This window comes from Oncorhynchus tshawytscha, linkage group LG13 (genome assembly GCF_018296145.1).
Source record: "Oncorhynchus tshawytscha isolate Ot180627B linkage group LG13, Otsh_v2.0, whole genome shotgun sequence".
In the NCBI taxonomy this organism is placed as follows: Eukaryota; Metazoa; Chordata; class Actinopteri; order Salmoniformes; family Salmonidae; genus Oncorhynchus; species Oncorhynchus tshawytscha.
This window is the reverse complement of record NC_056441.1, coordinates 63370886-63385004: the sequence shown is the minus strand read 5'-3', so window position 1 is coordinate 63385004 and position 14119 is coordinate 63370886. Positions and strand designations below refer to the sequence as shown.

Genomic DNA, 14119 nt, shown 5'->3' with positions numbered 1-14119 from the left:
TTCCAATTAATGAGTATCCCATATCCAAAACTAGGCTTCTTCACCGTTCACAAATACTAATGATTTCAAATGGGACAGTGGAGAGTTGTCAATAATATTTCTCACAGTGACACCAAGCAGGGGTACCAGGAAGTATTTTATGTTCTGTGTGTTTGCATATGGGGCACATTCATTTAGTCTGTTTGTCAATGAAATATTGTGTTTGTCCTTTTGAACTTTTATCCTCCCATAACTGGCTACAAGACTATTGCAGCTCTGTGGGTGTTAACATTTGACAATTTCTATACTTTCTGGAAACAAAGATCATATTATAAAGCAGGATGGGATCCACCCAAATCATTTAGGTTCCTGGATCCTTTCACAGCATTATAAGGCTGCTTTGAGACAATGACTTATCAATGAGACAATGACTTATCGATGACCCAAGCCCAGCTCAGTTAATCCCTACCATTGTATTGCTGAGTTGTCATAATGCTTCAGCAAATGTACATTATCCCAGGGGTGTTGGAAGACGATGTAAGTAACCTAATTTATGTCCCTCTTACTGCCCTGAATGCCTCTGCTGATCCTACAGCTATTGTATGCAGCAATCATGTGCCTATGAACCAGAGTTATACTGGTAGCACTGAGGCGGTATGCCCTAGTAGGAAGTCCACTGTTTGCAGTTCACCCTGCACTAACATAAATAAACAAGTTAATAAGGTTCATGAAATCAATTATTTGCTAGTATCAGATGATTCATATTCTGACAATCTCTGAAACTCACTTAGATAATACATTTGATGATACAGTGGTAGCAATACATGGTTATTAGACCTACAGAAAATACAGAAATTCCAAAAGGTGGAGGTGTGACCGTTTATATTCAGAACCACATTCCTGTAAAGCTTAGATAGGATCTCATTTTAAATACTGTTGAAGTAATATGGCTACAGGTTCATCTGGTTCACCTAAAGCCCATTCTGGTGGGAAGTCGCAATAGACCACCAAGTGCTAACAGTCAGTATCTGTGTGAAATGCTTGATAAATGTATGTGATATTGTGATGGACATTTTACACATGTGGTTTTCTAATAACTCATTTCTGTGTTCTATTCATGTGCTGCTCTAATAACCAATTTCTGTGTTCATGCAAGTGACTGATTGAACGAATCCTCACTTATCAGTACGCCCAGACCTTGTTTTGAGAACAAAACATCTCAGTTTTAAGGTCTCAGCTTAGAGAAAAGAAGTCTCGTGAGGTATTGGTCTGTCACATGAATGAAACCAAACAGTAATGATGATTTATGCTACATCATGCAAATATAACTTGTCTGCTGCTGGAAAAACGTACAGTTGAAGTCAGAAGTTTACATACACTTAGGTTGGAGTCATTAAAACTTCTTTTTCAACCACTCCACAAATTTCTTGTTAACAAACTATAGTTTTGGCAAGTCGGTTAGGACATCTACTTTGTGCAATTCACAAGTCATTTTAACAACAATTGTTTAGACAGATTGTTTCACAGTATCACAATTCCAGTGGGTCAGAAGTTTACATACACTAAGTTGACTGTGCATTTAAACAGCTTGGAAAATTCCATAAATTGATGTCATGCTTTAGAAGCTTCTGGTAGGCTAATTGACATAATTTGAGTCAATTGGAGGTGTACCTGTGGATGTATTTCAAGGCCTACCATCAAACTCAGTGCCTCTTTGCTTGACATCATGGGAGAATCAAAATAAATCAGCCAAGCCCTCAGAAAAAAAAATAGTAGACCTCCACAAGTCTGGTTCATCCTTGGGAGCAATTTCCAAATGCCTGAAGGTACCACATTCATCTGTACAAACAATAGTACACAAGTATAAACACCATGTGACTACGCTGCCATCATACCGCTCAGGAAGGAAACAGGGTATTTAGTCAACCACCAATTGTGCAAGTTCTCCCACTTAAAAAGGTGAGGCCTGTAATTTTCATCATAGTTACACTTCAACTATGACAGACAAAATGAGAAAAAAATTCCAGAAAAATCACATTGTAGGATTTTTAATGAATTTATTTGCAAATTATGGTGGAAAATAAGTATTTGGTCACCTACAAACAAGCAAGATTTCTGGCTCTCACAGACCTGTAACTTCTTCTTTAAGAGGCTCCTCTGTCCACCACTCGTTACCTGTATTAATGGCAACTGTTTGAAATTGTTATCAGTATAAAAGACACCTGTCCACAACCTCCCAAACATTTCCACTGGTCTACGCAGCAGAGCTGCAAACCTTGAAGGGAAGCATTTCTTCCTTTGGCATCTTGTGTCTCTAAACCGCTATAGTAGGGGAAAGTCCTCTCTGTTATCTCCTGTGGTTAACATCATATTGTGCTGCTCCCAGCTTGTCATGTGGTTGAGGCTGTGTACCCATACTGCGACAGCAAATATCACCAAACTTTCCTAGATTGTATTGCATGTCTGAGCTGGCATAGATATGACTCAGATTACAGATAGCCTCCTCTCTTAAAAGACAGGTTCTGGGGATTGGTCTAGGACAGGTTTCAAAACCAACCAAGGTCCTCTACAAAAGCATTGCAATACTGAGAACTAGACCCAGACCAACTCTACGTGCCATCTTTTCTCAATGTAATGAGGGCAATAATAACAACATAGGCACTATGCAGCTGTGGCATTGACAATGGATATTATAAATTATATTGCACATCTATAGCATTTCAAATGCTGCAGTTCTGCCTTTCGTATAATGTTAACCTGAGATTGAAAAATACACATACTGAGCAGCTGTCCCCATGCCCTACTTACTGTCTTGTATTGTTAAATCACATCAAATGTACACTACAATAGGCTGCTAGTACAGGGTAATGTGTTTGTAGGGGTTTTGTATGGCTTTAATGTTCTGCACCGGCAGTTATTTTCATGGTCCTTCTCTTTCATCCACAGAGGGGGAAATTGACTGCTTCACAAACAGAACCTAAACCTGCATCAGCAGCACCTGAATAAATAAAACCCAGTCAAACAGGTCTTCCACCAGCACAGCGTTTTGTAAGGATTCCTTTGGTACTAAAGTAAACAGCACACAGAATGTAATGCTGGTGATATCAATGCTGAGAAGTGGGCCCTACCGTCCGAGGCAACTGCTGAGAGATACACAAAAACCATGGGTCCCCTTACACCAACTTCACTATGAAATTACACAGAGGTACACGATATATTCAAAAATATGTGGACACCTTCAAAATTAGTGGATTCAGCCATTTCAGCCACAACCGTTGCTGACAGATGTATAAAATCAAGCAAACAGCAATGCAATCTCCATCGACAAACATTGGTTGTAGAACGCCTTACTGAAGAGCTCAGTGACTTTCAACGTGGCACCTTCATAGAATGCCATCTTTCTAACAAGTCAGTTCGTCAAATTTCTGCCCTGCTAGAGCTGCCCCGGTCAATTGTAAGTGCTGTTATTGTGAAGTGGAAATGTCTAGGAGCAACAACGGCTCAGCCCGAAGTGGTAGGCCACACAAGCTCACAGAACGGTACCGCCAACTGCTGAAGCACTTAGTCTGACCTCGGTAGTGAGTGTTGCAACTGAGTTCCAAACTGCCTCTGGAAGCAACGTCAGCACAAGAACTGTTTGTCAGGAGCTGCATGAAATGGGTTTCCATGGTCGAGCAGCCGCACACAAGCCTAAGATCACCATGCGCAATGCCAAGCGTCGGCTGGAGTGGTGTAAAACTCACTGCCATTGGACTCTGGAGCAGTGGAAATGGGTTCTCTGGAGTGATGAATCACGCTTCACCATCTTGCAGTCCGACGGACAAATCTGAGTTTTACGGATGCCAGGGGAACACTACCTGCCTGAATGCATAGAGCGAAATGTAAAGTTTGGTGGAGGAGGAATAAGGGCCTGAGGCTGTTTTCATGGTTCAGGCTAGGTCACTTAGTTCCAGTGAAGGGAAATCTTAAAGCTACAGCATACAATGACATTCTAGACCAGAGGTCACCAACCGGTCGATCGCGATCGACTTGTTGATCTCCAAGGCATTTCTAGGCGGACGCCAAAAAATTCTGCACAAACTCTACCTTCCCGGTGGGCCTGGAGAGGAAATCCAAGTGCACTATGACACCGCTGGCCAATCAGATTGCTCAGATGACCGAGTCTGCAGTAACGTAGCAGGCATAAAAGAAGGCTACGTTGTGAGATTTCAAAATGTTTAAAACCATGATTAGAGAGAGACTGCCAACAAATACAGAAAAGAGCTGCTGTTTTTATGAGTGAGTTATAGTTCGTACTCAGCACTGTCAACATTTTTATACGCCATAAAAAGCGCCTTCTTCCTATTTGCACTCAGCGCTACAACAAGCAGTGCAGCAGTAATGAATGAGTAGGAAACTATCTATAGGCCTGCGTTATTATTAGTGGCTTGAGTCTTAATATCGCGGAATATTTCACTTTCTCTGTTCATAGCAGAAACAACGAATTTGTGCATGAGGCAGAAATAATGCGGTGCGACTCGCATTTCACCATCAGCTGGAAGATGGTGTCCTTTTTGGTCAGTATCAGTGGAGGAAAGGGAGAGTGAAGGGATGTTGAGAGGGGGACCCTCATTCTCCTCTCTTCTCCCTGCTGCAACTGACCATCAGATGCTGGCACCATCAGCCCAGTAAAATAAAAAGCTAATTATTTAAATGTATGCTCACTCAGCTGTGCCTCACATGTACAATGGATCTATTACCGGTGTGATCATATAGCTCAATTTTTAAAATCAAATTTTTTAAAAATGTCCCAAACAATGCATTGGCAGGTAAATTTAAGCAAAGCCAATATGCGGTGATAATATATTGGGCCTATAGCTTACTGCACAAACCTCATTGCTACAGTACTGTTTTTAATTGGTTTATGTTGCATAGGCTTATGTTTTTAAAGTCATGATAAAAACAAATCTGAACAGTAGATCTCGGCATGCATTTTGACTCAGAAAGTGATCTTGACTGAGAAAAGGTTGGTGACCACTGTTCTAGATGATTCTGTACTTCTAACTTTGTGGCAACTTCACGTTTCAGCATGGCAATGCCCCCGTGCACAAAGCGAGTTCCATACAGAAATGGTTTGTCGAGATCGGTGTGGAAGAACTTGACTGGCCTGCACAGAGCCCTAACCTCAACCCCATTGAACACCTTTGGGATGAATTGGAAAGCCAACTGCGAGCCAGGCTTAATCGCCCAACACCAGAGGCCGACCTCACTAATGCGCAAGGGTGAATGGAAGCAAGTCCCTGCAGCAATGTTCCAACATCTAGTGGAAAGCCTTCCCAGAAGAGTGGAGGCTGTTATAGAAGCAAAGGGGGGACCAACTCCATATTAATGCCAATGATTTTGGAATGAGATTTTCGACGAGCATGTGACCACATACTTTTGGTCATGTACTATACTTGAATGAGCACATTCAGTGCAGTGACTGGAAAAATACCATTCAGCTGTCATGATGTGCCCTGGGGGTATCATAGGCACCCCCACCCCATTTCATTTCATTTCATTTCAAGGGGCTTTATTGGCATGGGGAACATATGTTAACATTGCCAACGAAAGTGAAGTAGATAATACACAAAAGTGAAAAACAAAAATGACACTAACAGAAGTTCCTCTCTCGCCACAGTTTAATGACAGGTCGTAAATTCCTTTGGACATGCAGTGTGTAGAGCGAGAGAACAAGACTTGGCCAAACTACTAATCCCCAAAATGGGGGAATGAAACATCTGTACTTCTGACAATGTGGGAACGGTCCGTGGACACAAAGGACAGTTATGACGAGTGTGTTTCGTTTGGTGATCTTGTGATCTCAAGAAGGACAGGAAACACACATAACAGTATCTCTTAATGTGTACATTTCCCAGCTGTCAGGTTTATATCTAAATATTGTGAAACGTATGTGATTAAACATGAAACCATTTGTGAAAAGATGTAATGTTAACCTTCTAAATGAGAAAAAAATGGGTTTTCATATAAAGTTAACCAAGTCAGTAACCACACCCACGAGAGCATAGACATTACGTCGGCATTATGGACCGGCCCTTTTCTCTGAAGTGTATAAAACCACCCGTGACAAAATGTACATTTCATGCCAAAGAGACCCACGGTAAGCCGGACGTCTCGATTTGTTAAGATCACGCAAACCCTGGTGTTAGCTAAGGTTGCAAATGGTTGAATTTCTAAGACTAGAAAACATGCAGCGGATGCGACATGTTGAAATAGTTGGCACTACAACACTACCAAAGGACAAGACCATACCACGTGGAACATTGGCTACATGGCTGGAAATGGTTCAACTCAGACTATCGATCACTACAGAATAAGAGCAAATCTTAGACACAATTACTAGTCTGCAGCTAGAAATTACCTAAGTCTAGAATGAGAATACCGACAACTGCGGAAGCATCTATCTATGAGAATATTTCCGAATGGTACCAACTACAACCACGAAAGACATTGTGACTTCTGGGAAAGTGAACCAGAGACTCTGATGAACCCTACAGGACGATCAAGGATTCCAGAGAAGACAAACATATACATTTAAATTATTCTCGAATGAGCGGCCGTTCATGTGCAATGGATTAGCATTTCAATTAATAGGTTATTCTGTTTGTCGTGAATCCATTTGGTCTTTCCCGCTCTCTCAGTCCCCACCCCTTTCCTTTGTCTACCAAGACCTCATATCGGCTTAGCCCACTAGGGACTTCTCTATCATTGTTAGTAACCAATATCTACTGTTGGTTTGTTATGCATTTCTGTGATTATTTAGTTAGTAAATAAATAATTAAGCCAATTTGTATATTGCTGATAATGGAAACTAGGGTTCATGCAGATAACAAAGAATTTTACGACGTTCAGATGAGAATGAGAAGGTAAAGAAAAATTAATGACTGAAATGTAAGAGATCTTTAGATCGCTAAGAGTTCATTCGGAAGACGGAACTCCTTAAATAAACGTCTCTGTGGTGCCCCAGGTTATTAATGAGTTAATTGTTGCATGATTTAATTCAATCACGTAATCAATTAAACATTAGGTAATCGATTTGATAAAATAGCATGTCATTAATGAGTCACAGACACGACACAGCCATTTTGTGACAGAACAGTCAGACGGTTTCTTCTAATGAATGGAAGTTTGGGGTGTATCTGGAGAAACTGCCATTTGGGGGCCAATTCTTTAGTGTAGCCATGGTTTGCAATGTCTCCCTCCTGACACTGGCCATGACACATGTAACGCTGTAGTTAATGTGTAGGTCTCTGTCTTTACACCATGCTGATACCCTGTGTGAGGTTGAATGGGCTGTCTCTAACACCTCTGCGCGCCACACGCCAACACAGAGGTGAACAAAAATTAACCCTTGAAAATTAGCGCGCCAGTCCATTCAAGTTGAGGTAAATGATAAAATGACAGTTCTATTGCTGTGTTGCACTGTGTGGCGTTTATGGTCTGACTGAATGAGAATAACCTTACTGAACTCAAATGTATAGTTGTGCTATGACTGAGTGTGTGGTGGGGTTTGACCTTTAGGAGTTAACGCCTTGATATTTTAATGGAAGAATACAGGATTTTTTTTATTTTATGAATTATTAGGCCTAAATTACCCTTTACCTTAAATCTATTTTATTCTTACATTTCATTTAAACAGATCATTAACTTAAGAAGCCAAGTTGCTGTCTACGGGGGAAAAAATAGCCAGAAATGCCAGTGAATCAAGATGACACACGCTGATTTATACACCAAAACATCCTTACCCCGAGCTTTATCTTTAAAATGAAAAACTCAAACAGCTTCTCATCTGTCTTGTTGGGGGAAGAAGTGTTTAAGCAGTGCTTAGCAAGCAAACAGCAAGAGCAGGGAGATCATTTTAGAGTTATTCAAAATGCCTAACTGGGCCCATCAACATGAGTTATCCCAGCACTGTGCTGCTCGGCAGACTGCTATTGGTCTGGTTACTGGGAAGTAGCAGCTCCTCTGAGAACTGATACAGCTATGAGAACTGCTCTGGGAACAGCAAAGATACTGTACTTGGAATTACCAGAAGCAAAAAGCCAAGTTGTTTGTAAGAATTTCAGAAAAAGCTTGACAGAATAATTGTGAGATGACAGTATGGGTACTTGGAGAATATTGCAAGATGATATTGCGAAGTAATCTGGTCATTTAGAGTCACAAAAAGTCAGGAGCGGTGTGTGTGTGTGTGTTCGTTCTTACTTTCTCAGGTGTTCATGCTCCTTCAGAAACAGTTCTGTTCTTCTGTTGTTTACTCCTGAACCACTCTTGTATGTCCTGTTGGACAGAAAGAGAGAATGGGTTTAATTAATATGACACAGTGCATATAAATTAGACACACAAACTACTCAAGATGACGTCACTGCTATGACTATATTGAATATTTACTGAGAAATTGATCCTGATTAATCTAAGGTATTAACAAATTCAGTCACGATTGTATCAAACACAACATCTATGGATTCATCAACGTGACCATTTGAAACAAGGTTTGTCTATGCAGCTACAGTCCAAGCAGACGGGCACAGTCGGTAAATGGAGGAGTTCATGTATAATAGGAAGCCAGCCATGATGAGGTGGTTTAAAGAGCTAGCTATAGGACTGCAGTAGATGTACAGCTCTTTTAAAGCAGCCTGGCCTGAATGGAAAACACTGAGGATGGTTTCTCCTGCTGTCAACATCACCATGTAAAATTAACTCACTGACTAAGAAGTCACTCTGGATAAGAATGTCTTAGTCAGTTTAACTCTACCTACAAGTACATATTACCTCAACTAACCGGTGGCCCCGCACATTGTACCGGTACCCCATGTATATAGCCTCACTTGTTACGTTACTGCCGTTATAATTATTTGTTACTTTTATTTTCTATTTTTTACTTAGCACTTATTTGTAAAAAATAAAAAAATATTCATAATAGTCTTGATACTTCTTAAATCATTGTTGTTATGGGCTTGTAAGTAAACATTTCACTGTAAAGGTCTTACCTGTTTTGTTAGGCACATGTGACCAATAAGATATGTGATTTGTGAAATGTACACATTTTTGTCGCAGTGGGGATGGTGACTGGGCGCAGTTAGTAATGGAATGGTCCACATCTCAGAGGGATTGGCTGGTCATTGCTACAGTAACAGTGTTAGAAGGCTTGCTGGTCATTGTGCTAACGCTAGTTAGCATTGGCTCGCAAAACTACCTCCAACTTCCTTCATACTGGACACAGAGACATAAAAATGATATCCACCAGTACATCCGACTCTGGGGAAGTAGATACCAAAATTCAGAAGAATCCTTTAAAGATGGTTGGAGCCATGTGTGTGTGTGTGGTATGGTTGTAAACAGAAAGAGCCCTCATCTTGACTGCTTACTTAAGCAGCCACACACACCCAGTCAGGTATGCAGAAGATCTACTGCCACCTGGTGGGCAGCAGGGGAATGTGTGCTACACAAGAAAGACACCACTCAGCCCCACATGCTTCAGGGTTTCTATAACCATTTCAATAATGGTTCATTAAGTTTGAGCGGAAATAAATAAATATATATATATACACCACAAACCTTGGGGGTCTATACTGTTCACCATGTAGCCTACACAACGGCACACTGTTGATTAAGCCACTCACAGAGTAGATATGAGCACCGAGAAACCCGTTGACAGCTCCTTAGCGCTACTCTCAATTCCCACTGCAGCGGGTGCTATAGGAAGTGGCTGCTGGACTAGCTACAGGCTGTAAGCCCATAAGCACTTTATTGATGCTCTCCTTCCTCTCCACTGACCTGGGGAAAGGAGAGGCAGCCATTGTTTGAATACTAGATCCAGGAGGGGATGAATGCATAGAATCAGAATACTAATAGTAATTAGTATAAAGATATCTATGATCAAATGTCTCTGCTGTAAACAAGAAGCTTGACTTTGACATCTAGCCACTTACATAGCAAGTTAGAAAACCGAATGCATAGCTGGAGCCCTGAGCTAGATATAATTTGACACATCTTAGATTTCTTATAGTTATAACTAACTTCGTTATAAGCAGTGGCGTAGCACAGTATTGAAAATCCTACCATCGGTATACGGTATATCGCCCAAGCCTACTAGAGGGGGAACATCCATGGTGGATAATGTGTTATGTGATGTTGGCAGGGATCTTTTAAATATACGTATAGGGGGATTTGGCATTGTCTGGTTACAGGAAGTAATACATCACTTAAGAAATAATGCAAACAGTATTGATAAGAGTCCGCATGATTGCATGGTGAACTTGTAAAACAGCGCAACATACTATATTGATTCAAAGAAGCCCAACAACATTACAGTGGAGTTTGACATGAGCTAAGTAACTAGGATGGCCACCAAACAAACAGTTGCAAGCTGCCATAATATTGATCGACATAACATGCATTGATATATGGGAAGTCTCAAAGGAAACCATTGAAAGACACAAGGCTGAAAATGTGCCAGATCGGGTTGCCAAGATGACTTACTAATACAGTCCAAGGTCTGTATGAAGCTTGAACATACTGTACAGTAAATGGGTAGGAAGAACAAGAGGATACAACAGTTATTGTACTATAACAGATGGCAAATTATTTTTTGTCAAGTTAGCCAAGTAGCAAAGAAGATAAAATGACTAAAGGTCAATTTTATAACAACTGTATAGTATCATGTATTGCTGTATCAGAAAAACTGAAATGGTCTTAGAACTTGTGGAACTTGACAAAATGGACAACTGTTACAGAATAGTGGCGAAGCCTCCCAGTGGTGCCCTGACAGACTACTACCTCTCCCTCTACATTCCATCACTTTCTCTCTTTGTTTCCCCATTTCTCTGAGTTTCATGGAAATGGAAGCTCTAGAGTCTCGCCATCTGCATGACTGCCTGTGTCTCTCAACTCAATGCTTGATAGCACAAGACAATAGGGGTTCTTGTTAGCTTAGTGCTGATGTATTGATAATGAGCACTGTCGTTAGCTTCAGTAGCTTGGCTATTAGTGTGTTAGTTCAGCCTTAGTACGCCACAAGATTCAAGCACGTGGTCTTTGAAAGCACTACAACACCAGTCTAAATCCTTGAGGAGCAGCATGTACAGCGCCTTCGGAAAGCATTAAGAACCCTTGACTTTCTGCATTTTGTTACGTTACAGCCTTATACTAAAATGTATTCAATTAAGTCCTCCGCAATCAACACACAATACCCCATGACAGAGCAAAAACAGGTTTAGAAAGGTTTGCAAATGTATCGAAAATAAAAAAACAGAAATACCTTATTTACATAAGTATTCAGAACCTTTGCTATGAGACTCTAAATTTAGCTCAGGTGCATCCTGTTTCCATTGATCATCCTTGAGCTGTTTCTACAACTTGATGATTGGAGTCCACCTGTGGTAAATTCAGTGGATTGGACATGATTTAGAAGGCACACACGTCTATATAAAAAGGTCCCAGAGTTGACAGTGCATGTCAGAGCAAAAACCAAGCCATGAAGTCAAAGCAATTGTTCGCAGAGGTTGTGTGTAGATTGAGGGTATTTTTATTTTATTTTTTAGAATAAGGCTGTAACCTTAAAATGTGGAATAAGTCAAGGGGTCTGAATACTTTCTGGAGGCACTCTTTGTAGTATCTCATTTCCCAATGTGTATGTTAATGCTTACAGTACATCATACACCATGTAGGCTACATGGATCAGAATGCATACAATAATAAAAATGCTCCTTTGGGGACTTTAGTGATGACTAAGACAGGATAGGAATACCACTAAAACAAAGCGCACATTCCCATCACATTGTGTGGGTGGGCAGTAATGTTCTTTTCTCAAGCAGAACAATTATAAATTCAGTCCACAGCCAACAGAACAGTGAAAGGTTCATTCCCAGGCACCATGATGTTTGGTTTATTGCGGAGCACAAGGAGAACACACATGACTGTATGGAACAACAGAGAGCACTGATGAATAAGGCTATATGCTTATATAAAGGAGGGGGTGTGTGTGCTCAATAGGAATCCTGCAGTGATCTTGTGGTGCGGCCTGATGCATCTTACACAGATCAATAAGCCATTAGAACACAGACAATAGTCATGGTCTGGTTGCCTAGCCCTCATTTAAATCTCCTCATTCACTACCAAGCCAATCAGTGGAGCACTGAGCACCTTCTCTCTCATTGGAGGCCCATGGGTGTAGGCTGGGCGGTAAACCATTAAAAAAAAACTATTCATTCAAGGACCGGTTTGGATTTTTACTTTACCTTCTATTAAATAACTGCAATTGAATCCAAAAACAGTCAATGGGGAGAATAATTATTCTCATAAAGGAAACCTGATGAAATACAGGCATATACTGAGCCCCAAAAAAAGTGACAGTGACAAATTCGCGCAGGAAATGAAGAAATTTATGAAAATGCAGGAAGTGAATGCTGGAATTCAGCAAATAACTATGGAAATGGGAATCATTGGTCGAGTACCAGAGAGGTTACAATAGAGGATTTTCATTCCTATGCAATGTTCTACAAATAGGACTATTCACATTTTTTTTACAAATATTTAAACCTTTATTTAACTGGGCAAGTCAGTTAAGAACCAATTTGTATTTACAATGACGGCCTACTTTTTAACTGTTTTAACAGTGGGTTAACTGCCTTCTGTGAATGACAGAGTTTTACCTTGTCAGCTCGGTGACTCGATCTAGCAACCTTTCGGTTACTGGTCCAACGCTCTAACCACTTAGCTACGTGCCGACTACGTCACTGTCAGTTTTGTATTCCTATTATTTTTGGTTGAAGTTTATTTGAACAGTATAAAGCAATCAGAATGGAGAAAGTTCATTAAAACTACTAAGAATACATTTGTTGCCATGCACTACCGCTAAGCCTATTTAGAACTATTTTTAATCAGAAACATCAAATACCATCAAAAATGTGAAAACTACAGTGATATCATAATTTGTATGCATGGGTACGAGGTAATTGAGGTAGCTACGTACATGGGTTGGGGTAAAGTGACTAGGCAACAGGATAGATTGACAGTAGCAGCAGCGTATGTGGCGAGTGTGAAAGTGCCTATAAAGAAAGTTTCAATGCAGCGTTTAACCCTTTCATTGTATATGCCTTCGTCACCCTGCCCGAAGTGGATGAACTGTCACTAAAACATTTTTTATTTAACTTCAACATCTAAACAGCGTACATGACTGGTATTTTATTTTTCACTGTTACATGATCAGGGATTTGAGACGCACATGAGGGTGTGTTCTTACATAGAACCATAATAATCATATGCTTTATCAAATCGCCCTTTACAGTTGAAATAGTTGACACAATCTGTTGTTTCAAGTTAGTACTTGTTTCAAGTCAGTACAACGTTTTATGGTAAGACAGGATCTATGGAGGGATGGCTGGCTGGAGGGAGAGATACTCACTCAATGTCTTTCCGGACAGACCCCAGCAAATCTTCTCTCTCCCGGATGGCAAGGAAGTTGGCTTTGGTTTTGTGGGATTCGTGAGTGTAGTCCTAGGGTACAGCCCAAAAAAAAACAGGAGTTAATTAAGGGAATGAAAAACCATTAACCATGGAAATGAAAATGATGCATTCAGAGCTCAAGGTAGGACTAAGTTCTGAGAGAGGAATAGGCCAGAGAGATGGGGAGTGAAACAAAGAAAGAGCGGGAGGATAAAGAGAAAAAAATTGAAAGTAAGAGAAGACAGACGGACCTGCAGAATGTCTCTGTGTCTCTGGAGCGTGTGCATCAGGGCTGCGTTGAGGGACGTCACCCCTGGGGTGCTGGTGTACTCCGCCATCTTGTCGTTCACACCCGTGAGCTAAGAGACACAGCACTGTCAGTACACATACACACAACAATGCTGAATACTACTTGAGGACCAAAATCCATTCTGAAATTTCATACAAACTGCATACAATGATAATTACTTGCTGGGAAGTCTCTTACTTTGGCCAGCAGCTGTTCAATCTCCACAGACATGGTCTCAAACATTCTATCCTGTGTCGAGTTGTTGAGGAGGGGAGTAGTATCCGAGTTGCTATAGGGCAGAAAGGAAGAAAAGGAGGGAGAGAAAGACCATTAGGACTAGCAACATGTGAGCTTGGTGGAGGTACTGTA

General features: G+C 40.8%; 1 protein-coding gene across 2 annotated transcripts in view; it reads right to left on the bottom strand.

The window, feature by feature from the left end:
- Positions 1-14119, bottom strand: part of LOC112246924 (Golgi SNAP receptor complex member 1) — a 47473-nt gene that overhangs the window by 32023 nt on the left and 1331 nt on the right. For both annotated transcript variants that reach the window (XM_024415538.2, XM_024415539.2), the window contains exons 3-6: positions 13949-14039; positions 13713-13820; positions 13421-13512; positions 8221-8295 (exon numbers count right to left, since the gene is read on the bottom strand). In XM_024415538.2, the coding sequence (XP_024271306.1) occupies positions 8221-8295; positions 13421-13512; positions 13713-13820; positions 13949-14039 (366 nt within the window). The remainder of the gene's footprint in view (positions 1-8220; positions 8296-13420; positions 13513-13712; positions 13821-13948; positions 14040-14119) is intronic.